The following is a 27105-nucleotide window of genomic DNA, read 5'->3' as shown; positions in this document are numbered from 1 at the left end:
GGATCTCTCTTTATTGAGAAACCCTTCACAAATTCAAGTTTCATGAAAAACATAGGCAGGAGTCTTCTTATGACAAACAATTTTACATCAAGGATGTTCCCCCCATCTCACACATGGCAATGAAACATGGACTACAGAAAAGATCGAGTAAAAAAGGATGTTCAACCTGCCATGGAAAGATGCCATCTGAGCATAACCAAAAAGGGACTAGAAAAACAACTAAATCAGATGGAATACAAAATTCCTAAATACTAGTCACAATCAAAAAAGAGAACAAACAAGCAATAATCCAAAAAAAAAGAGGAAGTTGTCCCAGAACTCAAAATTTCCACCTCATTTTTCAGGAAATCATTATTCATGAACCAGTTCATGAAAATTTCAAATTGCAGCTATGAGAGAAACCTTTATCACATATCAAACATGTGTGAGGTCGCTCTCCTGTATAGATCCTCATATGTGATTTCAAATGGCTGCTACGAGAGAAACCTTCATCACAAATCGAGCATAGGTAAGGTCGTTCTCCTGTATGGATTCTCATATGCGTTTTCAAATTGCTGCTTTCAGAGAAACCTTTGTCACATATCGAGCATTTGTGAGGTTGCTCTCCTGTATGGATCCTCATATGCCTTTTCACACTGCCTTTTTCAGAGAAACCTTTAGCACATATCGAGCATGTGTGAGGTCGCTCTCCTGTATGGATCCTCATATGTGATTTCAAATGGCTGCTACGACAGAAACCTTCATCACAAATCGAGCATTTGTAAGGTCGCTCTCCTGTATGGATTCTCATATGCGTTTTCAAATTGCTGCTTTCAGAGAAACCTTTGTCACATATCGAGCATTTGTGAGGTTGCTCTCCTGTATGGATCCTCATATGCCTTTTCACACTGCCTTTTTCAGAGAAACCTTTAGCACATATCGAGCATGTGTGAGGTCGCTCTCCTGAATGGATTCTCATATGCAATTTCAAATTGTTGCTATGAGAGAAACCTTTATCACATATCAAACATGTGTGAGGTTGCTCTCCTGTATGGATCCTCATATGCGATTTCAAACTTCCTTTTGTCAAGAAACCTTTATCACAGACAGAGCACTTGTGGGGGCCTTTTCCAGTGTGGATTCTCATGTGTATTTTGAAGTTACTCGTTGAAGCAAAATCCATTCGGCACACATCACACTGATGATGTATTCGTTTTTCGAAAACCTTTTTGTGTTTGTTTAATTTAATTTTAATCTTGGTGTTGTGAGGCCCAGACATGCACTTGTATTTTATAGGAACTGAGTCTAGATGTCGTGATGACATTTGACATTTTGAATTTTCTGTGACAGATGAATCGTTGTTGTGTTGTCTGCCTTCCACATGTACAGCATGGACATCACCTGTGTACAAATTAGCATCAGTCGTTTGCAGGGAAATGGAATTGAGAACCATCTTAAGAGTTCATAGAACATGTTACGTCATGGAATGTACACTTCAGTAAAAATATAAACATCGGGGCAATATCCCTGGGCACTCATCTGGCAGAATAAAGCAGTACACCACACTGACTAAAAGTATTTTAAACCGTATCATGGCATTTTTAACTAATTTCGATGGATGCTTGAAGACAGGGCAGCATGTACAATCATACTCACGTAATCTGAAGACTTTATACAAACAAACAAAAAATACTATTCTTGGGGGCAACTTCCCCCCGCCCCCTTAAACTACCTTAGATTCCAATTTTTTTATTTATGCCGTGAACACACTTTGGTACAGCACAGGTGGTAAAGGTTGTGGTAATGTTTCATTGAAATTGTGTGTGTAGTTTCATTGAAGAAAGCATATATCTATTTTGGGGGGGTCAAACCTGGACCCACTTTGATCCCTGGTAGATCCTTCGACACCGACTTTTTTTTTTCAATGCCGTGAACAAACTTTAGTCACAATATAACAAATATCATTGGTGCCAAGTTTGGTCACAATCCCATCAGCTGTTTCAGAGAAGAAGCTGCAAGTGTTTATGGAGTGAAAGACGGATTGAGGACGCGCCACCGCTTCAGCCCCCCGGAACTTCGTTTCAGGTGAGCTCATAATGAAGATAAATATTGTTAAAAAGAAAACTTCCAGATGTTAAGCGCTTTTGAAGCATTCTTCTACATCACCCTTGTACACCACCCTATTTAAGATGTCCAAGTCCTGCTAAACTATAGGTTATTGGAAGTAACAAGAAGGCAATTTGTGTTCAACAGTGTTCAAGTATTTAAATAAATTTACCTAAAATAAAGATTGTTAAATTCATTTTATAAAAATTCTGGAATTTACTGGCATTTCACACTGTCGATTACATCACTTTATCCAACACGTTATATTAGTTATTTGTGCCTGTTGTTTGTGACCTTTATGATGTCATTATAAACAGTATTTTTCCTGTTTGGAATGATTTTCAGTTTTGTTTAACTCCCAAGCAGCAGACAGAGTGAAAATATTGTTGCAGACTCGGGGTTTTGGGTTTGGGGTTTGGGGCGCTTCACGAGTGGAACTCATCTGACTCTCCCCGACCTCTGGACACACAGGTAGCCATGCCGTGGATAGCTTCACGGCCCAACGAGATGTTAAGCAACTACTGACACCGATTGAGACCGTCAAACCTGCCAACACAATTGATCTCGACAGGCGATCCTTCCATGGCATGAACAGGTAGGCAGCTTCTCCACAAGTGCCCAACACATTGAAACAGCAGCGATTGCTATGGCGTTCTAGATTTTAAGCCGCTTCCGCAATAAATATTATATCCTATGTAATTGCCCCTCTGTGTGAAAGTTCAAGGGCACATCCGTAACCTGCCATTTAATTTAAATGTTCGCACTGACATTCGGCGGATTTCTTACAGGGAACCCAGACGTGTTCTCTACATCAACTCCTCATGCTGCAGAACCCCCACAGACGTCACACACATACGCGCGACCCGGAAACCTTCACCACATCCACTCACACAACCTGGTACATCCGGTACATCCCCTCATCACCTCGCGGACCAGCGCACACAACTGACACACATCGGCCATCTCATGATCTCTCGCACACCATTTATTCACACAATCCACTCCACGGTCAATCTCACTCTATGACAGCGTACACACTACTTTACATGTGATCTTCCTGCAGAGGTCCCACAGCTGAATTTGCCATTTGTGCCACGCACACTCAACCGCACACCATTCCTTGGGAATATCTTTTCAATCATCCACAAAGGGCTTTTTTCCGGAACGGACCATTAACACACAGTGACAGCGGTGCCTTGAAATGTGACCTCCCTTGGACCTGTACGGATTACAAACCTGTTCTTTTTAATCTCCCTCGCACAGCACCAGAAATCCAACATTTAAAATATTTCCCGCTCAGTAACCTCACCCCTCCCCTAATATAAGAGAAGATAACAGTTACCCCGGTCTGAGTCGGTGCATGACCCGAACTCTCGTTTGCTCATGTACTCCACTCTGCACGCTCGCGGCACACACTCCGTTACACTGATGCTCGGCACTCCAATGAACCCCGGGTTATTTATTCCACCAAAGTTCAGAACACACCCTTTCACACCATTAATTCACTCCAGCTCACACAGCCTCACCTCGTCATGGTCCGTTTTGATCGCTCATATCCCCTCCATCTGCACCTGCCATGTGTTATCCCAATCTTTACACGTTGTTTCAATACTTTCTCTGATCTCCTCCTTAACATTCTTTGCCCTCTCGCTTGTCTTTAATCATTCTTCTTTGGTTTTTTTGTTTTTTTTTGTTTTTGTATACTGAATCGAGGCTCGTGGAAGAGCTAACATTTACTTCACAAACAAATCAACCAGACAAACAAAATATATCAAAAGAGGGAGCGGAAGACAAGATGGGGAGAGAAGGGGAAGCACACAAACACAATATTTGAGAGCAGGGAGATGTGTGGGAGGGAGAGGGCTTGGGGGAAGGAGGCATGGGAAGGGGGTGGGGGGGGGGGGGGGCGTGGGAGAAGTATAAAACACAAGGACACCAAGGACTTTGTCTATTTCATTTCATTTTTAACTCACCTGGAACGAAGTTCAGGGGAGCTTATGCGATGGCGCGTTGTCAGTCCGTCAGTCCGTCCATAAACACTTGCAACTTCTCCGAAACTGCTGAAGGTATTGTGACCAAACTTGGCACAAATTATATTTGTTATGTTGTGAATATAGTTTGAACATGGCACAATAAAATGAAAATTTAAAAAAAAAAAATTAATAGATTGGGTTTGGGGGGATTTAATGGGGTCAAAGAGGATCCAAGTTTGACCCCCTAAAATAGGAATTTGCTTTTTCCTCTGAAACTACACAAAATATTTCGATGAGACTTGACCACAACCTTCATCCTCCATGATGTACCGAAGTTTCTTCATGGCACGAACAAAATCGAAGTCGAAGGTGGACTACGGGGGTCAAAGTTGGTCCAGGTTGAACCCCCCAAAATTGGTATTTGCTTTCTTCTCAGAAACTACACACACAATTTCAATGAAACTTCACTTCAACCTTCACCACAACCTTCAACACCCGTGATGTACCAATGTTTGTTCAACGCATGAGAAAAATTGTGGTCTGAGGAGGTATATGGGGTTAGGAGAGGGGGGAGTTTCACCCCAAAATAGGCATTTCTTTTGTTTGTTGTTTAAAGTCTTGTGATTATGTTTGAAAGATTCAACATGCTGCCCTGAATTCTTGCAACAAATGAAATTGGTTTAAAATACTTTGAGTCAGTGCAGTTTACTGTTTATTCTTCCAGGTGAGCACCAGGGGTATTTCCCCTATGTTTAAAAATCACCTATCTTTATTATTCCCACTGTTCCCCCTTACGTTCCTCTTCTAAGATTACTTTAGTGTCTTCCATTCTTTCTTTCATTTTCTTTCTTTTTTCTCTGTCGTTCATCCCATTTTTTCTATCTTCTGTGTTAGGTCATCATGGCCCATTTTACATTATTTCTTTCTTGCCCTTCTGAGCTGCCCTTAGATCTTGTATTTCTTCTGATTTACTCGATCAGTTCTTTTTTCCCCTCAGCAAGTCCTTCTTTCCCTGTTTAAGTCCATTCCCCTCTTCTTTTATCCCATTTATCTCCTCCATCATTCTAGCCTCACCTGCCCCCCCATCTCGTTCCAGACACCATCCACATGCTCACTTACCTTTCCACATACTGCCTTGAGCATTGCGGCTATCTCATTGCCCATGTCCATCACATCAGCCTTTATCTATGCCTGCCCCAGATGCATATCATGCCTTATGCCAGCCACCTTGTCCCTCCTCCATTTTCATCTTCATCTGTGCCATTAGTTGACTTATCAACAACATCACCTGGTCACTGCCAAACTTGGGCGACCCACGATTTCATGCCATTAGCGCTGCCTTTTCCAGGGGCTGGTGAGGGTTGGGTCCTCGCTCACTGTCGGCACCTTCACTGCAGCCCCTCCTGGTCCTCCTCCCACAATGTTACATTGATATGCAGCTTCCTGGGCCATTATCTCTTCCATATCCTCCTCAAGTTAGCCCACCAGGTCCTGCTCACCTTGGCTTGACATAGCTGAATAATTCTTTGAATTACACTTTCACCCTACACTCCTTAAAATTGTTGGGGCACCAGTGATAGCACCCCAGATTCGTTTCTCACTCCTGACATCAATTGTTACAGAAGCAGGGTTTTCACTCATTCACAAACGTGTTTCCTTTTGGTGCCAAATAGTTTGGCTTTGCCAATTGGGGTACGTACTCTCAATGCACATCCATATATATTTTTATGACATATCGCCTGCAAGAAAGACTTCCAGGCTACGCAAGGTGGGGCCTACACAAGAGAAAGTACAGATATTCGACATGAGACAGAAAGAAGGAGTCTATTGACATTCCTCTTGAATCGAGGTAGCTTGATACAGAGGGGAGAGCAGCATGCAGGGAAGCTGTTCCAGAGTCATGCCTTGTGGGGAAAAAGAAAAAGATTTTTTTTAAATGTATACAGGATCGAGGCTTGTGAAAAAGCGAACATTTATCACACAAAAAAATCAAACAGACACACAAAATATAAAATAAGGGGAGTGGTAGACAAGATGGGGAGAGAAGGGGAAGCACACAAACACAACATTTGAGAGCAGGGACATCGAGAGATCTGTGTGAGGGAGAGGGCTTGGGGGCAGGAGGCATGGAAAGGGGGGGGGGGGGTGGGGAGCGGGAGAAGTATAAAACACAAAGACACTGCAAGGACTTCCAGGACAGAAGTTGGTATTTCAAAAAAGTGGATCTGGGGTGAAATTAGCAGCGGTAGAAAAGATCAAGGTTTTGGATGGGGGAAGATAAGACATGGTGGTGAACAGCTGTTTTAAAGACCTGGAGGGAGGAGTGGGATTGAAGAGAGTGAGGGAGTTTGTTCCAGAGGCGGGAGAAAAAGGAATGAAGGAGTGAAGGTGAGCAGAGTGTCTTGATTTTGGCAGTTTAACCATAAGAGGGTTGCAGGCAGATCTTGTGCGACCTGTAGGAATATTTGGGGGACAGAGCCCAGAGAGATCTGGAGGAGCAAGGCCAGAGAAGAGTCGGTGGAAGACAGAAAGACGACCAACCTGCCTGCATTGAGAAAGTGAAAGGCCCTCGGAGTTAGCTTCATCATGGGAGATTCCAATGATTCTGAAAGCTTTGGTTTCAACAGCGTGAAGCCGAGCTAGGTTTGAGGCAGGAGCACTGGCCCAGAGGGGAGGACAGTATTCCATTGAGCGGCAGTTGAAAGCCTTGTATGTGGTGAGGAGCTCAGGTGTGCCAAGGAAGTACTTCGCACGACGGAGGACGCCCAGTCGGCGACTGGCTTTGGAGGCCAGATTGGAAATGTGGTTTTCCCAGGAAAGATCATGGCAGATAGTGAGACACAAAAGCTTGAGTGACAGAACTTCTTGGAGAGGATTGTTCAGAAAGTATATGGGAGGGTTGTCCAGTCGATCTTTTTGGAGAGACATCGTTGACACCATCGATCACACCATCCACCTCACCCGACTTGAAACCACCTTTATCGTTGCTGGCACTGCCCTCTCTTGGATTAAATCATACCTCTCTGACAGACCCCAGTTCATCTCCATCAATAACTGCAAATCCCCCACTGCTCCCCTCCCCCAAGGTGTCCACCAAGGTTCAGTTCTTGGCCCCCTTCTCTTCATCCTTTACCTGTCCCCCCTCAGTCACTTAATCCACCGTCATGGTCTCCAATTCCACTGCTTCGCCAATGACATCCAGCTTTTCATCTCCACCAAGTCCGTCTCCACCGCCACCCACTCTATCCTGACAAACTGCATCACTGAAATAAAATCCTGGCTTCAAATCAACTTCCTCAAGCTTAACTGTGATAAATCTGAAATAATCATCATTGGCCCAAAAACGCTCACAAAATCCACCCATAACTTTGCCCTCAACATCGACGGTATCCCAGTATCCACCTCCCCTCACATCCGGAATCTTGGCGTCATGTTTGACCAAACCCTCTCCTTCGACAAATACACTAAACAGATCACAAAGTCAGCCTTCTTTCACCTGAAAAACATTGCCCGTCTCCGCTCATCCCTCTCCTCCACGGCTGCAGAAACCCTCATCCACGCCTTCATCACCTCCCGTCTGGACAACTGCAATAGCCTCCTCTATGGTTCACCCTCAAAAATCACCAATAAACTCCAATACATTCAGAACTCCGCTGCCTGTCTACTCACCCATTCCCGGACCCGTGACCACATCACCCCCGTCCTTTACAAGCTTCACTGGCTCCCCATCCCTCAGAGAATACAGTACAAAATCCTCCTCTTGACATACAAAGCCCTCCATAACCTGGCCCCATCTTACCTGGCTGACGTCCTCTCCAGACACACTCCCACCCGCAATCTCCGCTCTGCTGGTAAAAACCTCCTGACCCCCCCCCCCCACCCCCATCCGGACCAAATTCAGATCCTGGGGGGACAGGGCCTTCTCCGTCGCTGCTCCCACCCTCTGGAACTCACTACCTCACACCATCAGAGACTCCTCCTCACTCACCACATTCAAAACATCACTAGAGACCCACCTGTTCAACACTGCATTCAACATTCAATCCACAGCATTTAACCCCTGACTATCTCTTCTCCTTCTCCCTACTTTTGCTTTAAATATTTCCCCATTGATTCTTGTCTTTTTGCAATTGTTGTTTTCATGTATTGTTATGCATTATGTTTTGCACTCTGTCAAAGCGCCTTTGGCCTTCTTGAAAAGCGCTATACAAAATAAATGAATTATTATTATTATATCGTTAGAGTGTGAGATTTGTCAGGATTGAAAGACATGTTCCACCTGTTTGACCAGTCTGTGATTTTGTCCAGGTCTGCAGAGAGTGAGGAGGCTGCAGATTGCTGATCTGAGGGATGAGGAATGGAGCGGCAGACAGTGAAGTCATCAGCAAAGAGGTAGAGAGGATTTTCAAGAGAGTCAGAGAGATCATTGATGAAGACAAGAAAAAGCACAGCGCCCAAAACACTACCTTGGGGAACTCCAGCCTGAAAAGGAAGGGGATATGAGAGAAACCCATTCAGGGCCACACGTTGACTATGACCAGAGAGGAAGTCCGCAAGCTATGCGTGGAGATTTCCATGGATACCATAGGACGCGAGTTTGGTGAGTAGAGCAGGGTGCCAGACCGTATTGAAGGCATGTGTTATGTCAAGGGAGATAGCTCTAATTTCCTGTTTGGCATGGAGGACCTCCATCCAGAATGCCTTATAGTCTTACTCCTTGGGACAGACATAGTGGATGGATGGGAGGAAACTGCCAGATGTGTTGAGCAACTGAAAGAATGCTCGTGTGGAACAACCTGATAGACCCTCAGAACACATTCCGCAGGAATATCTGTAGCAACAGAGTGGCAGATTGAGAGAGGTTCCAGGGATGATGCAACTCCTGTCCCACCAGAATGGCAACACACTGCTAGATTCTATCAAGAAGAGAAAAGTGACAGGCCAGCTCACCAGCCCAAATATGGCAATGATACTCCATGACAGGACATGCAGTGGCCTTGAATAGATGGAGCAGAGCAACTTGAGAAAGGTATCACCGAGCACAAAACAAGCAGCCAAGGTGATGTGTGATGTACTTTTAGCTCTACCAGAGATGTACTTTTCACAGCTGAGGTTTGAGCTGATATCCAATGCAAGCAGACAGATAACAGGGAGTTCCTGCAAAAATGAAGAATCCATAGACAGCATCAGAAAACAAGGTGATCTTTAACTAGAAACAGATAATAAGTGGGTCATTTTTGGTTGAGAGTAACAAACCAGTCTTTGCCCCCAGTTCATCTAACTCTCTAGGTCCTGATTGAGAGTGGTACTCATATGGTCATGGGAAGAGGCGTCGAGGGGAGGGCACTGCCTTGGGGCCCGAGCTTCTCCTGTAATTTTTTTTTAAACATTACAGTGAAACCAAACACCTCACCAGCTCATCCTCATTTCCTCATCGTTACATTAAAACCCAGAAACTAATTTTGCTTTTTCATGCCAGAAACAAAACAACATTTGCCGCTGTTAATAGTAGTTTCAAACTTAACAGAAAATGGTTACAGAAATGTGCATTACAAAGAAATGCGTTTGTATCCTCTTTGTCCAAAAATTATTAATCGTCTTCTCAAGTTTTTTTTACCAATCTTAGGGGGAAATAGTGTTCAATAGTCACGGGTGCAAATTGACTCGATCGGTCCAAACGTCCCGCTATCTCTGATATTTTCGATCAAACGGCAAAATAAAAGTGACCATTTGTTTTTTAAAACTTTTTTCTTTTTCATTCAAGAAAGTTCCTTAAAAATTTTTAAAAGAGAAAAAGAGTGGGGGTGGGGGCCACGAGGTTATTTGCCTCGGGGCCCGTGCTGGCTCTTGATGCCACTGGTCACGGGTAGGAGGAAAAAAGGTTCCTGAGTAGGTAGTATGCAGTGTTGAGTCATCTGCCTGAAGCCCTAAATGCTTCATTGAGAAAGAATACAATCAGGCAGATCATTGATATATAACATGAACAATGTTGGACCCAACACAGACAGACCCTGAGGACTCACATTCGTATTACGGACAGGGGATTACTGTCCCTCATGTACCACAGATGTTTGATGATTTGCAAGGAAGTCAGATATTGTATCAAGCAATTCTCCAGAAAGGCCATATGATTTTAGCCTTTGAGATATCGAGAGCAACAACACTGGCTTCTCCCCAATGATCTAAAGCCCCATTCACATGTTCAGTGATTAGGGATAGAACATCACCAGTGGACCTTGACTGTCTAAAGCCATACTGAACATCAGTTTGGAGGTTGTGGGTTTCCAGATGAGTCAGGAGTTGTTCCATCAAGGATTCAAAGACTTTGCTGATAATGGGTGGAAGTCCCAACAGGCCAATAGTTAGAAGAATCTGATTACTCACCAGATCCTTTAAAGACAGGGAATGCAGAAGCCTGCTTCCAGCGTGGAAACATAGACTTTGACATGCACAAGCAGTACAGTTTTGTGAGAACAGAAGACAGTTCAAGTGAACACATCTTCAAAGCAATTTTTGGTAATGTACCCAAGGGGGGGGGGGGGGGGGTCAAAATGATACTGCTCTTGCACCTTATTGCCATGTGGGGATCATAACAACCAAGTATGTGAATTTTTACACAACCATTCTGGACAGCATGATGGACAGACAGACGGATGAACAGAGGCGATTGCAATATGACGACGATGAAGCGTCTTCATACTTTTTCAAAAAATGTGGGATACCAAGAATAAGCCTTCCATGGCTGAAGAGGTAAACTATTTCCTGCATGCAGATAACTTAAATGCACCGTTAAACATGGAACACAGAGGTAATTAATACAATTCCCCCCTCGCCCCCCCCACACAAAAAATAGGGGAAATATACCCCGAATTTTTAAATGCTGTGAAGAAATTTGGTACATCATGGGTGATGAAGGTTGTGGTCAAGTTTCATCAAAATCGTCAGTGCAGTTTCAGATAATAGAGCAAATAACCATTTTAGGATATCATGCCTACTCCCTAGCCCTGTCCCCTTCTACCTCCCGCACACCCACTTAAACTCCTACTTTTTAATGCCATGTACAAACTTGAGTTCAAACACACAAAATATAATTTTAGCCAAGTTTGGTCACAATCCCATCAGCAGTTTCGGAGAAGCTGCAGCAAGTGTTTATGGACAAACTAACGACGACCCATCCCATAAGCTCCCCAGAAATATGTTCCAGGTGAGCTAAAATTTACCTTGTACCCTACATCAAAAAATTCATTGATATGAGACAATATCAAACTGCACCAAAAGAGCTTACACAAGTTAAAAGTATACAAAAAAAAACAATGGGAGAAGATCAAGATATTTGTTAACTTGCTGTTGTATTAAAAAAGTCACATACCAGACGTGAGTCTTGATGCTTCATGCTGAGAGCGGAGGCTGCACACATCACTGAACCCGATTCCAGAGAACCCAGAAACGTTGTCAAGGTGCACATTTTGGGATCTGAAAATCTTTTCACAGAAACTGGAAAGTTCCCGAATAACATTCTCCAAGTTGATGAAAATACTTCCCAACAGAGAAGAACCTGCAATCTGGAAACCTTGCGGCTTCGAAAAAGAATTCATAAATTTACAGAAGTTAGCATACATTGCAAATTGTAATTTCTCTTTGGCGAGAGCGAGGAGCTCGGTCCGCAATGGATCCGACTCAGTGCAAGCCCGAATAACCTTCCGATTCTCAATTCCAAGCTTATCGATCACTGCTTGGGCTGTTTCTGCTCTCAGGCCTTGGGACATGAGCCATTCCAAGAAGCTCTCCATATCACCGATGACCTGCCAAGGATACAATGCCTGTGTTAACAAATGAAAAGTTATACATGTTATTTTCTTTACTCTGTTTGGAATTTTTGTGAGATATTTCCATTGACAATCCAATCAATTATTACCCAATAAATGCGGGCTTTTGCATCCAGTTTGTTCACTGCTGTGTCCCATTTTGTAAGTTTTATTGTCAATCATGATCTAATGAATGTGAGTTTTTATATACAGAGACAAAAATAAACCCAGAGTAAACTGGAGGAGACCATTCGGCCCATTATGCTGCGCCACAGCAACACCAGACCAAGTTTATCTGCCAAAACAATGCAAATTCATTTGGGGAATGGGGGTGGAATGTGGATGAGACGATGTGGCACGACCAGGGATATCCCAAGCACGTCAAATAAAAATAGAGAAATACATTTATTTTTAATTATTTTAAGGAAAAAAAGCAAATTTTTGTGTTTTTTATTTTCAAGTGTGGGTGGTGGGTGTTTGGGGGGGAGGTTTGTGCAACGGCGGTTCTTGAATGACAAACACACAATATCAACCACACACCACCCCTTGACAAGACTTCCCACACACACACACACACACAGGACACTTCACTTCACTTCACTTCACTTCACACAGATGCACACAATCTCCCAATCCATACTCAAGTCACAAACGTCTTGCCAATATCCAAATACTCTTCTATCTCTAAAGCTTCCAGGTATCTATATAATCCTAATTTAGACTTATCTATTAGTTCTGTTGCCAATGCCTTTCTCGGAGACCATCTCATGCATCAACAACTCTCTGGGTGAAAAATCCTTGACATATTAACTCTTCTTTTGTTTCGAGGCTACAGCCACTGGCCCTGTCGATGTCTCTGCTGAAGAAATATTCTGCACTTATTTTGTCAATACCCTTCATTATCTCAAACATCTGTCATCCCATCAAAACCGCCTCCTTTCTCACGTATAAATCCGTCTTTCAGGCGCTCCTCGGAGTTGAGTCTAGCTCGGCCCGGAATCAATCTAGTAGGCCTGTGCTGAACCCTCTCTATAGTAGCTAGGTCTTTCCAGACTTGTGGTGACCAAAACGGCAAACAATATTCGAGATGAGGCTTCACTAAGTGTTCAAGTACATACTTCAGTTTTCATAAAATAATGATACAAAGATCGTGAAAAAATCCAGAAGTTTAGCACTACTGAACCAGTCTCATCCATCACCAGTAGGCCTTGGACACTGTAACAAGCCGATGTTGAGTCGCAGTTTAGAAGATGGACGTTTTATTGATCAACATAAAACGGTGTCAATCGACCTCATTCTATATATTGCCATATTATCAGAGTCTTCTTCACCCAAATCCTGTCCCTCTTACACGTGAGGCCCTGTCATGCTAAATATCGATATATTTCATTGTTCTTGAAAGTATTATGAAGGCGATTTGTGATGTACAATATTCAAGTATATAATTCAATTTAAATGAAGGTTTAAATAGGTTTAAAGGTGTGTAGTAAAAAAGAGTTCCAGATTTTACCACCATTTTATCCAGTGGCTATTGCACTACCTTATCATTCTAACATGTTACAAGAAGGGGAATTATTCGGAAAAACGCCAGGGGTATAGAAAAGGCCCCATTATATTGTTGTGGATCCCGGGTTCATCGATGTACAAAGGGGGGTTTATGCCCCATTCCCCCTCAAACTCCGGTTCCATTGAGGCTGCCGACCACGACTAAGCTCGTGATCGACGGATTGCTAAGCAATTCCGATCGCCAACCTCCCAACCACGCGCCGAAGAGTTTGCTGGTCAAATAATCCCAAATACCTTCAAGACACGTGGCTGAAGAAACCGGGCATCGAACCCTCGCTTTCACACACCTTATTCAATTGCGTGCCGAGCGGATTTGCACGGTGTGGAAAGCAGCATTACCCGACGTGATTTACGGACCTGATTCAAGCCAAACTCGGTCTCGGATGATGCAAGGCCAATGGAGAAAAGATGTACCCGAACAGGTTTGAAAGTAAGAACGAAATATACAGCCTTTTATTTTGAAGGCACAGAGAAAGAGATGAAGATGCAGCTTATCAATTCTTACCTAATAATAAACACAACTAGGCGCCTTCACACTCTCACACACTCACACAGGGAAAGACACACCGGTTAACGGCGTACCGATGTATGTGCTGGGATTGCCTCAAAGGTGGCCACGTGGTGTGGAGTGCACAGCGCGCAGTTTGATCTTCGATCTGGACGTGCAGTCTGGATGAGGTAAAGTCCGAAGAACTTCAACGCAGGCAGATGAACTTCGGCTCAAGTGAGTCGCGGAAGAAGCCAACGCTTGCAGGTCAGCCGGATGGTGCAAGAGATCGGCGAAGAGCGATGTGTGTCAGGCCTCGACGCAAAAAGCAAGAGTATCCATGAAGCAGAAAGGAAGAGCAGTGTCCTCGGCGAAGCAAAAAGGGGCAAGAGGCAAGAGCTGTGTCGTCGGCGGAGCCCAAAAGCAAGAGGCTGGAAAATGCGATGGGCGGGGGTTTTATCACCTCTGAAAGCTTCCTGGAAGTTCCACAGCCTCCCATTGGCTGAGGTTGGTCACATGCTGGCCTTCCATCCCTCCTCCCCCAAAGAAGGTTTCAGTCCTCCTTCCCTCTTTCATTCAGGGGAGGTTTCGCAGCCCATTGGTTGCTTGTTGGTGATGTGACGTTTGTTGGTCACATGGCCTGTTCTTTTGGCCATGTCTCCTTGCACATCTAAATGGCTTCCTTTAACCACACAAAGGTTTGAAATCCTGCCTTCCTTCAACGCCATCCACCGTTTGGCCATCCACCATTTGCCCTTCACGTGACTCGTGGTGGTCCCTCTCGGCTCTCCCCCCGTTGGTATTTTTTGTGCACATAAGATTGTTCACGGTTCTGTTTAAATATTATTTAAATATGTACAACCTTTCCCCTTCAGTGTTTTACTCAGTGGTATTTTACAACACGCTGTTTTTCTTCCTATTTAAAAGGCTTTTCTCAATTTCCTCTCCAACTCATTCCACCTCAAAAAAAAGAAATTCAATATCTTATACGTCTCGCTCACTACATGGTCTAAATTCACATTCATTCCATCCCTCCTCCATCATTCTGAACCGGTTTGCTAACTTGAAAATCACAACAAACCCAATTTGTTTTCAATGTTCGTCTTTCATTAATCATCCACTTTCTAAACTCCCCTCTTGCCCCTCCCATCCAAATCCCTCCCCTTGCACCTACACTCCTAAACTCCCCCCTTGCCCTGCCACTCTTAAACTCCCCCCCTGCCCCTCCACTCCTGAACTCCCCCCTTGCCCTTCCCCTCCTAAACTCCCCCCTCACTCCTCCCCTTCAAAACTCCACCCCAACCCCTCCCATTCAAATCTCCCCCCATACCATTCCTCTCCAATTCTCCCTCCTCCCCCCTCCTCCTCGAAGCTGCCTCCTCCCCACTTCGTCTCCCTTCTATCTCATACCTCCACCCCCCCAACCTTCTTCTTTCCTCTGCCCCCCCTCAAACAACCCCTCACTGTGCCTCATCCCTTCACCTTCAAACCTTTTGTCCGCCCCATTCTTCCCTTTCTCCAAGCTATTCTGAAATCTCTGACACACCTTCAACAGCTCTCCCTACCTCTTCCTCCTCTTCCACATCTTACCCTACCCCTCCCCCCCTGTTCTGGACCCGATGCTCCCCCTTCCTCTTCATTAACGGTATGGACCTCAAACATCCGGGGCCTTCGCTCAAACTTGACTGACCTCTCCATACAGGTTGCTTCTGACAAAACAGATGTGATCTGCTTAACAGAAACTTTCCTCCTTCATGATGTCTCTGATGCCTTGGTATCTCTCCCAGGTTACTCCCTCCTCCGGTATGATAGACCTGAGCCTCGTCCTGGAGGTGGGGTTGCTATCTTTATAAAAAACTCTCTTCCTCACTCGCCCTCCACTGCCCTCTCTCCACCTCACCCCCAGGAATACCTTTGGCTACGGCTTCCCCTTCACTCCCACCTTTTGTTCATATGTGTGTTGTACCGTCCACCAATCAGCGATGACTCCATCTACATCTCACTGTCTGATAATATGGACCAACTTCTATCTACCCATCCCAACTCTCTCTTCCTCATATGTGGTGATTTCAATTGTCACCATGCCAGTTGGCTGGGTGTGGGTAACTCTCTCACCAGCCATGGCTCTTCAGCAAAGGAATTCTGTCAATTTCCTTTCACCGTGCCCGAACACAATCTGTCAATTTCCCGACCCGGATCTCAGTCAACGGAGCATCTTCTCTTCTGGATTTGGTTATGACAAACTTCCCTGAAAATGTCTGCTGCTCTTCTTCTGCTCCAATCGGCTCATCTGATCATGTGCTTGTCAAAGTGGACATCTCTCTGACCATTCTCAGAGAGCCTCCTCAGCGTCGACGAGTCTGGCATTTCACTCAGGCCAACTGGCACGGTCTTCAAGCAGCCATCAATCATCTGGACTGGTCTCCCATCTCTACCGCCTCTGATATCAACTCATCCTGGGAATTCTTTCAAAGTAAATTGCTCTCTCTCTCATGCACAGATTTATACCATCTCGTCTTCAGTTGTCATACCCTTCCTCCCGTCCATGGTACACGGAATCTTGTGGTGAGGCTGTTGCCCTGAAACAACTTGCTTTCGTCTCCTGGAAAGCAAATCCAATGGAAGGAAATCTCATTTCCTTTCACAAAGCCCGAAACAAGTGTGTGTCCACCCTCAGGAGAGCCAGGAAACAATATCTCACCATTCTCAAGACCGAACTCTCTTATCTGTCTCCCTCTTCCAAATCCTGGTGGCGTCTGGTCAAATCTGTTTCTGGTGTTTGTTCCCCCTCCATCCCCTCCCTCACCTCAAACGGCTTAACGGCTGACTCCACACGTGAAAAAGCTGAATGCCTCAACTCTGTGTTTGCCTCTAAATCTTGTGTCCCAAACCCATCCCTCTCTGTACCCACAGTACCCAGTCGTACCCAGCTGCTCCTGGACTCTGTGTCCTTTCCTCCTGACAAGGTGGAAAAGTTTCTGGCAACCCTCGACTCTGATTCTGCAACTGGTCCTGACGGCATCAGCCCATGGGTCCTAAAATCATGTTCTTCTGCACTTTCACTCCCTCTTTCTGTTCTCTTCACCCTCTCTTTTGCTCAAGGTCATCTGCCATCTGCTTGGAAATCAGCCAACATCACCGCTTTGCACAAAAAAGGTGCAAAAACAGATCCCAGCAACTACAGACCAATCAGCCTTCTCCCAATTATCAGCAAAGTCATGGAATCCATCATTGCTTCAGATATTAAATCTTTCCTCTTCTCCAATGGCTTGATCTCTGATCATCAATTTGGTTTCAGACCTGGTCACTCTACTCTGGACATGCTGCTTCTGCTTTCTCAACAATGGATGGAGGTCCTCAACGCCAAACAGGAAATTAGAGCTGTCTCCCTTGACATTTCACGTGCCTTCGATACGGTCTGGCACCCTGCTCTGCTCTCCAAACTCTCCTCCTTTGGTATCCATGGAAATCTCCACGCATGGCTGGCGGACTTCCTCTCTGGTCGTAGTCAACGTGTGGCCCTGAATGGGTTTCTCTCATCTCCTCTTCCTGTTCAGGCTGGAGTTCCCCAAGGTAGTGTTCTGGGCCCTGTGCTTTTTCTGGTCTTCATCAATGATCTCTCTGACTCTCTTGAAAATCCTCTCTATCTCTTTGCTGACGACTCTACTCTCTGTCGCTCCATTCCTCATCCCTCAGATCGGCAGTCTGCAGCCTCCTCACTCTCTGCAGACCTGGACAAAATCACAGACTGGTCAAACAAGTGGAACATGTCTTTCAATCCTCACAAATCTCACACTCTTACAATGTCTCTCCGAAAGGACCGACTGGACAACCCTCCCATCTACTTTCTCAACAATCCTCTCCAAGAAGTTCTGTCGCTCAAGCTTTTGGGTCTCACTATCTGCCATGATCTTTCTTGGGAAAACCACATTTCCAAGCTGGCCTCCAAAGCCAGTCGCCGACTGGGCATCCTCCGTCGTGCGAAGTCCTTCCTTGGCACACCTGAGCTCCTCACCACATACAAGGCTTTCATCCGCAGCTCAATGGAATACTGTTCCCCCCTCTGGGCTGGTGCTCCTGCCTCACACCTTGCTCGGCTTCACGCTGTTGAGGCCAAAGCTTTTAGAATCATTGGAATCTCCTGCGATGTAGTCAACGCCGAGGGCCTTTCACTCACTCACCGCAGGCAGGTTGGTGGTCTTTCTGTCTTCTACCGACTCCTCTCCGGCCTTGCTCCCCCAGCTCTCTCTGTGCTCTGTCCCCCCAATATTCCTTCAGGTCGCACAAGATCTGCCTGCAACCCTCTTCTGGTTAAACTGCCAAAGTCTAGGCTCTCTGCTCACCTTCACTCTTTCATTCCCCTTTTCTCCCGCCTCTGGAACAAACTCCCCCACTCCCTTCAATCCCACTCCTCCCTCCAGGTCTTTAAAACAGCTGTTCACCACCATCTCTTATCTTCCCCCATCGAAAACCTTGATCTTTTCTACCCCCGGTAATTCACCCCAGAGTCCTTGCAGTGTTCATATGTTTTAATCTTCTCCCACCTCCCCCCAAGCCCTCCCGATGTCCCTGCTCTCAAATGTTGTGTTTGTGTCCTTCCCCCTCTCTTTTGTGTCCTTCCCCCTCTCTCCCCATCTTGTCTACCGCTCCCCTTGTTTTTTGTGTTTTGTGTGTCGGTTTGTCTTTTTGTGTGATTAATGTTAGCTCTTTCACGAGCCTCGATCTTGTATACAAAAAAAAAAAAAAAGCACCACAGTTTGGTCAATGGGGATTGGTTCTTAAAACCGCATAGAGTAAGACGGCCAATGGTTTGGCAGGGAAAGGCCCCGGGTAGTGTAAAGAGTATTAAAGTCATTTAGAAGGTAGTTAGGATGAAGATCTCCTTGCACCATCTGCATCCACTCACCTGAGGTGACAGGTACATCCACACCATGCCAGGTTATTTTTATTATTTTTAATGATGCAAGTGTTTGGAATGTGAGATGCATCATGACGTGCATGTGACATTGTGCTTGATGTTCCATCTCTTCCTCCTTATGAGGAGTGATGATGAATTTGGTGATGGCAAATTTTGAATAGAGGGATTGATGACGAATTTGGTGTAGAAGGGAAATATGGGAAGACAAGACGTAGTGACGAATTTGTAAATGTGTAGATTTTGTACATATGGGGTAAGGGCAAGAGTAGTGTAGGTGACAGGGGGGGTGACGTACGGTAGGGACGAGTTTTTCTCACTTCGCTCTCCGTACGCACTTCACCTTGCATTACCTTGATTGATGTGTACCCTTGAGACCTTACCCCTCGCTCATCTGTCTTTATCCCCTTTTGTCTCCCACATGAGGACCTGTGCGCCATTGGGCACCGAGGGGAGTGTGCGTGAGTCGGCCATTATGCGCCCGAGACTCCCAGAACCAGCTGTCTGCATCGATGCACCACATTATGGACCACACGTCTGTGGCCGAGCACCACTTATGGACCCCATGGGTTGGGGCATGGCCCCTCTGCTGGAACCGGCCATGAAGGCCCGAAATCTTGCTGGCGGAGCTTGGCCACAGGGCACCGATGCCCCACAGGTGAACCATACATCGTCGGTCCCTGTGGGCCATAAATAAATACAAATGGACACGTTGGGTGCAAGTTTTATTACAAATAGGCCGCCAGCAAAGGAATATGACAACAACTGGAAGAGAGCAAATAGCCAGCAGAGGGAGCCGAAGAGCAAGAGACCACCTGCAGGGTTAGGGGTTGTTGCTTTTATTTTTATTGAACAATGGTGACTGTGCACCGATTGGTGCTTGAGGGTGTGTTGGTGCGTTTTGGGTGCTTTCATGGTGCGTCAATGCAGAGCAGACTGTCTCCCCCCCAGAAAGAACAATCACAGGTCCTGGGTTGCGTTTTGTAAATAAAGTAGCGTCAATTGTAAATAATGCTCCCCACCGTAAATGTATAGTTTGAAGACCATTCTGCAATTCGGATAGCTGTGGGTGTGAGTCTGTTAGGTAAGGTGCAATGGAGCAGCGGGACATATTTATTTATGTTTTAAAACTGTCGCACTCAGGGTCAGGTTAAAAGTAGAGGGAACTACACCTACATGTCACACTAAGATAAGTTGTAGGCCCGGGACGTGCCTAAGAGGAGGAGGGTGCAGTGTTGCGGATATGAGGATTGTTTTTTTGATTGTGTGTATTGTATAGTAAAGTGTGGTAAAATGTCGCCTTCCTGCCTCCATTCTGTTGTATAAAGGTCAAAGGGCGTCCCGGTAGTTAATTCCAAAAGCATACATTGAATGACTCTATAATATCCCTGTTCAGTAGTTTATTTCCTTATGTGTTTTAGGGTAAGGCTGTGTCTCCCATTAATTGAAATACTCCATTGCACCAAGTAAAATAGATAGATTCCCTTCATCCTTCATCCCCATTCCCAAAAACCTCCATTTCCCCTCTCATCATTGCCAGGCCTCAAGGGCCAATTACATCACCCTCCAATAGCCGTCATTGGCCACGAGGCAAGGACGGGGAAGAAAGGCGTGTCTCCCCCTCATCATAGAGGGGAGGAGTGAGCCAGCCCCGAACAACCAACCAAGCACGAGGGGGTTGGGCTTGAGAGGGCGGAGGAAGAGCGATCGAGGAGGTTCGCAAAGGTTGAGGGGCGGGGCCTATATAACCCGCAGCGCGACGCTCCCCAAGCAGACCCGCTGAGAGATAAGCTTAGAGACAAGCTGTGAGAGAAGCTTTGAGATGGGAAGAGAGAAGGCTTGAGACCAGCAGAGGTGTGGCTGCACAGCACAAGAGGGTTGCCTGACACGAGAGATCGTGCCTTGCCTGAGAGGAAATCCCATCATTACTGAGAGAGCGAGAGGGTCGTGGCATCGACGCAACCACATTGGTTCCAGCGGTTGTCGTGTTCGCTTTAAACCACGACGCAAGGTCGGAACGGAACCTCGACGGCTGAACGAGCCAAACCGGCTGCCTTTGCCAGCTGAACGGACCTCCTGCCATTCCTGTCATCATCCCCCATGTAAGTGTGTTCGTAGTCTGTCTTCTGTCTTGTCCCTGGGAATAAGCTAAGTCTGTATAGTTAAGCTAGTAATTTTCAGTGTCACCTGCTTCTTCCATTGCTTGTAAATAAATTTGATTGCCCCCTTTTGCTTGTGTGTAAATAATAAATCCGTAATTCTTCTGTATGCCTTCTTCTTCCTCTTTCCATTCGGTCGCTTTAGAGGTTTCCCGATTGAATATCTGTGGCGCGATCTGACCAACGTTTGGGTTAATCGGGGTAAGTTGGGGTAACTGTCAAGGTCGCGGTGTGACCTCCGCTCGGCCAAAGTAACATCTTGTATGCGAACCGTAACAATATATATATATATATACATATATATACATATATATATATATATATATATATATATATATATATATATATATATATATATATATATATATATATATATATATATATATATATACACATACATACATATATACATACATCAAGTGAATCTGTTAGTACGGCAGATAGGTGAAATATTTGGGAGAATTGTGACTGATGATACAAGCACGAGAGTTGGCACACAGTTAGAGTATGCCCTCAGGAAGATATTTGGCAGTAGGGCCATCACAGATTTGTCCTGTGACAAAAATGGCGGCCATTTTAAAAAATGGCCTCCATTGTTTGTTATTTTACATATATTTGGTACATTACTGTGTATAAACTGTTGCTGTGGCCATACAAGCTTGACATTTGGCACATAATTAAAGAACCCAACTATGGGGTTATCATATATTTGTCCTGTGACAACAATGTTTTTAAAATGGCCACCATTTATATGGTATATTATGGTATATTGTAGGAGCTATGCTCCGACGTAAATCGGATGAATGGACACGACAAAAAGCTGGAATTCGTCCGAGTTTCTTTATTGTGGCAAATCAACTCGGGTACTCCAAAAAGCCCGTTTATCGGGCAGCAATATATATACACATTATCCCGGAGCGTTTGCCCAGGAAAGGCGAGAGGGGGCGTGCCCGGGCATCCTGGACGCGGCCTGGCAAGTCGAGGGCGGGCATGCCCGAGCATGCCCGGGCGTCCCGGACACGGCCTGGCATGTCGAGAGCGGGCATGCACGGGCGTCCTGGACGAGCCCGGCATGGTGATCGCTCTGCGTCCTCGGTAGGTGCAAGGCGATTGTGCAAACCCAGTGGTAGCCGCTACACACGTCCCCCCAGAATCGACTTGCACCGGCAGGGTCAATTTAAGAGGGGTCCTGATGACCCAGCCAAAGTGACCCCTGGTGGGTCGTGGGGGGGGGGGGGGGTCCGGTGTGGTGGTAGGCGGTCGAGTGGGGGGCACCGTGGACGGGGGGCGGCCTCGCCGCGGCAGAAGGGCCAACCGTGGCGGTTGGTCGATGTCCACGTGTGCCGGCTTGAGGCGGTCCACCGCAATCCGGTCCGACCTGCCGCCGATGTCGATGACGAACGACTTGTCGTCCCGTCGCAGGACCCGGAAGGGCCCATCGTACGGTGGCCAGAGTGGTCCCCGATGTGCGTCATGACGCACAAAAACGTACTCCGCTGTGCGAAGCGCTGGGGGGACGTAGGACTGGGGGTCACCATGGTGGGACGTTGGCACGGGGGCAAACTGTCGGGCGGTCTCCTGGAGGTCCGAGCGCTGGTGAGCTGTGGTCCAGGGACTGGTAGCGTCGGGCACGAATTCGCCCGGGACGCGTAGCGCCTGGCCGTAGACAAGCTCGGCGGTGGACGCCCGGAGGTCCTCCTTGGGGGCCGTGTAGAGGCCCAAAAGGACCCACGGCAGCCGGTCGGCCCAACCGCCGTCCTGAAGGCCGGCCATGAGCGCGGCCTTCATGGAGCGGTGGAATCACTTGCACAACCCGTTGGCTTGGGGGTGGTAGGCCGTAGTATGGTGGAGCTTGACCCTTAGGTTGCGGGTGACTGCGCCCCACAGCTCGGAGGTGAACTGCGGTCGGCGGTCCGACGAGATGTCCACTGGTGCACCGAAGCGGGCGACCCAGGTGGTGATGAAAGCCTGCGCCATGTCGGCGGTGGTGGTGGAGACGAGGGGAACGGCCTCCGGCAACCTGGTGATCCTGTCCACCATGGTGAGCAGGTGTGTGAAACCCCGTGATGGGGGGAGGGGGCCCACCAGGTCCACGTTGACGTGGTCGAAACGTCGTTCGGGCACGGTGAAAGGTGCCAGCTAGTCAGGCAGATAGGTGTAACAATTGTGGGTTTATACGTACAAGCATGAAATTTGGCACAGTCATAGATAATAGTCTAATGAATAATTCCAGATATGGACCCACCGCGAAAACGTCCTATGGTAGCCATGGCGGCCATTTTACAAAATGGCCGCTTTTAGTCTAGTGGCCAGATAGGGGTCTCGTGCACCCCCCCCCCCCCCCCCCCCGAAATATACTTCTCATTGGTGTCTATAGATAGGAAAAAATGTGTAGAAAATGATTTGCTGTTAAATAGTTGAAAAAATGTCCCACGTATCATTTTTATGCAAATTAGTGCAATTAGCAAATTAAATAAAGTGCAAATTAGCAAATTAAATAAAGTTTTTATTTATTTATTGCAACTTGTTATCATATCTTATCTTTTTTTCAGTTGGTGTTTCGAACAGCGAAATGTCTAAGAGTTATCAGCGTGTGGATCCACTGCAACCTGGACAATCAAAGTCTCAGGTACAGACGGATTGGAACAAGTGCATTTTGTGCCAAAAAATCACACGAGAAAGTTTGCAATGCCCAGCAGAATCAAAACGGCACGATGTTGGAGTTGGTTATTCTACCATTGCCTTCAACATCAGATGTTTCAATGAACTTCACGAATTACCGATGCCACTAGAATTAGGACGCCTTGATGACGGGAATGGCATTGAAACTACGTTTCTGGAGAACAATGCCAAGTGGCACAAATCTTGCCATACAAAATTCAATGATATAAAACTACAACGAGCAGAAAAAAGGAAATGCACACAGGGTTGCGACCCTGATGCTACTCCATCCAAGAAATACACTCGTCAAGTCGCTCATCATGAAGTGGCAGCATCGGATGTCTGTTTTTTATACGAAGATGTGTCAACTTCCGAACCACTCTGTGAGGCATCAACTTTTCGTCTCGACTCACGCGTACGAAGATGTGCATTAGACCTGCAGGACGAGAGGCTACTTGCAAAATTGAGTGCTGGGGACATGGTCGCACAAGATGCAAAATATCATCCAAGGTGTCTTGTTTCACTTTACAACAAAACTAAATCATTACAAGATAAACAGAAGATGGACACAACTGATAAAGTCAACCATGGGATTGCACTAGCCGAGTTGCTGTCATTTATCGATGAAACAAGAATAGATGAAGAGCATGCCCCTGTCTTTAAACTTGCAGATCTCGTCAAACTTTATTCGAATCGTCTAGAACAACTTGGAGTGGAGCAGCATGTCAGACAACATAGCACAGAGTTTAAAAATCGTATCCTGGCCCAAATCCCAGACCTTACGGCTCATAAGGAAGGGCGTGATATACTACTTGCATTTGATAAAGATGTAGGACCTGCTCTCCGTAAAGTCTGCAAAGAAGACTATGATGACGAAGCCATATGTCTTGCAAGGGCAGCGGAGATAGTACGTAGAGAAATGTTCCAAACTGCAGCTACATTCACAGGTTCATTTGATGAGGACTGCCAAGTAAAATCAGGACCTTAGTCACTGTTGACTTTGGTGTCCATGATCCTTGACGGCCCCAACATCAAGTCTCAATCAGGTGATGGTGTAACCCAAGCAACCCTCAGCACAGCTCAGTTGTTGCAGTACAATAGCTCCATCCGTCGCAGAGTGGGAAGTACTACTGTGCATCACAACAAAGACAGAGAGACCCCATTGCCCATCTACGTGGGACTCACAGTCCATGCAAGGACTCGGAAACGTGACCTCATTGAGATGCTGTTTGATCTCGGACTGTCCATCTCCTATGACCGAGTGATGGCAATCTCCACATCCATGGGAAACAGAGTGTGTGAGCAGTATCACCGAGATGAGGTAGTGTGTCCACCCAATCTACGCGAGGGCTTATTCACAACGGCAGTGGTTGATAATATCGACCACAATCCCAGCTCCACATCGTCGACAGATTCCTTTCACGGTACTGGGATATCACTTTTCCAGCACCCCAGTCTGCAAAATAATTGGAAGGATCGCAGGGAACACAGCGTCCTTGAACAGCCATCTACTACCACTACACTGTCAGAGCTCCCAGAGTCCTACACCTGTGTTCGTCCGCTGGTGTTACCTCGGAAGGATCCTCCACTCCCAAAGGCTGATGGTCCATTGAAGAGTGATGGGCAGGAGATCACCCAGGCATTGCACCAAGAGTATGGGTGAGTACTTGTAACATTCTAACATAATACCATGCCATAAGAACGTGATGCAATAACATTATTGTTATACCATGAGTAAATGTTTGCTTGTTTTCTGACAATTCTAATGTACTTTGCTTAATTTACAGATGGCTGGATACTGTGAAACAGAGGTATCAAGAAATCCCACAGAGTGACAGTAACTTATCATGGGCAAACTACCATGCCAGTAAGGAGTCAGGACAAGATAATCTGCCGGCGATCACAGCACTACTTCCCCTCTTTCCGGACGACTCCAAGTCTGTTGGTATGATACGGCACTCCATGGATGTGATTAAAAAAGCTGTGATGGAAGTCAACCAAGGACAGAAACCAGTGATCACTGTGGATCAACCACTCTACACCATCTCCAAGCAGATACAGTGGACTTGGCCATCAACGTATGGGGAAGATAATTTCGTCATCATCTTGGGAGGGCTGCATATAGAGATGGCTGGACTAAAAGTGATCGGAGACTGGCTGGAAGATGCTGGATGAGTGGAAGCCCTGGTTCAGGCCAAAGTTGCTTCTCCTGGAACTGCAGATTCATTTCTGCATGCATCTCATGTTACAAGAACCAGACATGCACATCAAGTGACAACAAGCAGCTTATATATCCTACTGACAAAATCTTACGCCCATTACACAGAGTCTCTGGAGTCTGAAAGCCATCCTGAATCCTTTGATGACTGGTGTGGTCAACGAATTTGAGATGTGCCACAGTTCCAATTCTGGCACATCACTCTTCAACTGGAAGTCCTCCTCTTAACGTTTGTCAAGTCACTGAGGACAGCAAACTTCCCCCTGTACATGGACAGCCTCACACAGCTTGCACCATGGTTTTTCAGCATGCACCACACCAACTATGCACGATGGGTGCCTGTCCACATTCGAGACATGATGAGTCTTAGCAAGTCACACCCAGATATTGCTACTGAATTCACCAATGGCAAATTCACAGTTCACAAGACAAAACGAGTTTTCTCATCTATGGCCATTGACCAGGCTCATGAGCAAAATAATGCTGCTGTGAAGAGTGACGGTGGTGCTGTTGGACTCACTCAAAATCCAAATGCTCTGAGAAGATGGATGGTGGCTGGGCCGGAACTGGTTAGAATGACTACCGAGTTTGAAGCATCCATGGAGGGAAGGAAAATAAGGATTAATCAAGACACACACCACCATGAGCAAACATATAGTTCACAGGTAATCTTTACTCAACACGTCAAACGTATGGTTGAAGTAATAGAGGAAATGGGAAACCCCTTCCTAGAAGAGAGTACAGACTTGCTGCGGCTGGACACAAGAGACATTGCTGACCCAACTGTTGTTTCTACTGTTCAACAGGCTGAGGAGATAGGTAAGCAACAGTACAAGACCTTCGTAGCAGACCGTCTACTGGAGCGAACCGTACCTCTTACTAAGCCAATAAAGAAGAATAAACTCCCATTGTTTAGTCAATCGTCTCCAAGAGAGAAATCCAAGACAAGTTTGCAAGTAACTTCGCTAAAGAGTGACTGCTCTTTATTCTCAAGACTCTACATTGCGTCTCAAACACGAGATGGTGATCTTGCAGAATTTTTCCGCCATGAAAACCAAGCATGTCCCCCGTCTTTATCTCAGCTTGGGAAGTTACGACTGGGAACCAAATCAGATCTATTGGTGTGTCTAGAGAGTTGCGCAGAGGTCAGTGGTGATGCTCCAAAACCAGATACTGACGTCACTATCCTTGACGGGGCAGTGTTGGTGAACGTTCTGAAACCAGTTGCTGCCAAAA

General features: G+C 46.1%; 1 protein-coding gene across 1 annotated transcript in view; it reads right to left on the bottom strand.

Moving 5' to 3' along the window:
* Positions 1 to 238: 238 nt before the first annotated feature.
* LOC137416487 (uncharacterized) overlaps positions 239 to 27105 on the bottom strand; it is a 32760-nt gene continuing 5893 nt past the window's right edge. Inside the window, exons 2-3 of the mRNA XM_068102092.2 lie at positions 11428 to 11860; positions 239 to 1380 (exon numbers count right to left, since the gene is read on the bottom strand). Of these exons, the coding sequence (XP_067958193.2) occupies positions 368 to 1380; positions 11428 to 11848 (1434 nt within the window). The 5' untranslated portion in view covers positions 11849 to 11860 and the 3' untranslated portion in view covers positions 239 to 367. The remainder of the gene's footprint in view (positions 1381 to 11427; positions 11861 to 27105) is intronic.

This window comes from Myxine glutinosa, chromosome 1 (genome assembly GCF_964187855.1).
Source record: "Myxine glutinosa chromosome 1, kmMyxGlut1.1, whole genome shotgun sequence".
Taxonomy (NCBI): Eukaryota; Metazoa; Chordata; class Myxini; order Myxiniformes; family Myxinidae; genus Myxine; species Myxine glutinosa.
Note: the sequence above shows the minus strand (reverse complement) of the source record. Positions and strands in the feature narration are given on the sequence as shown.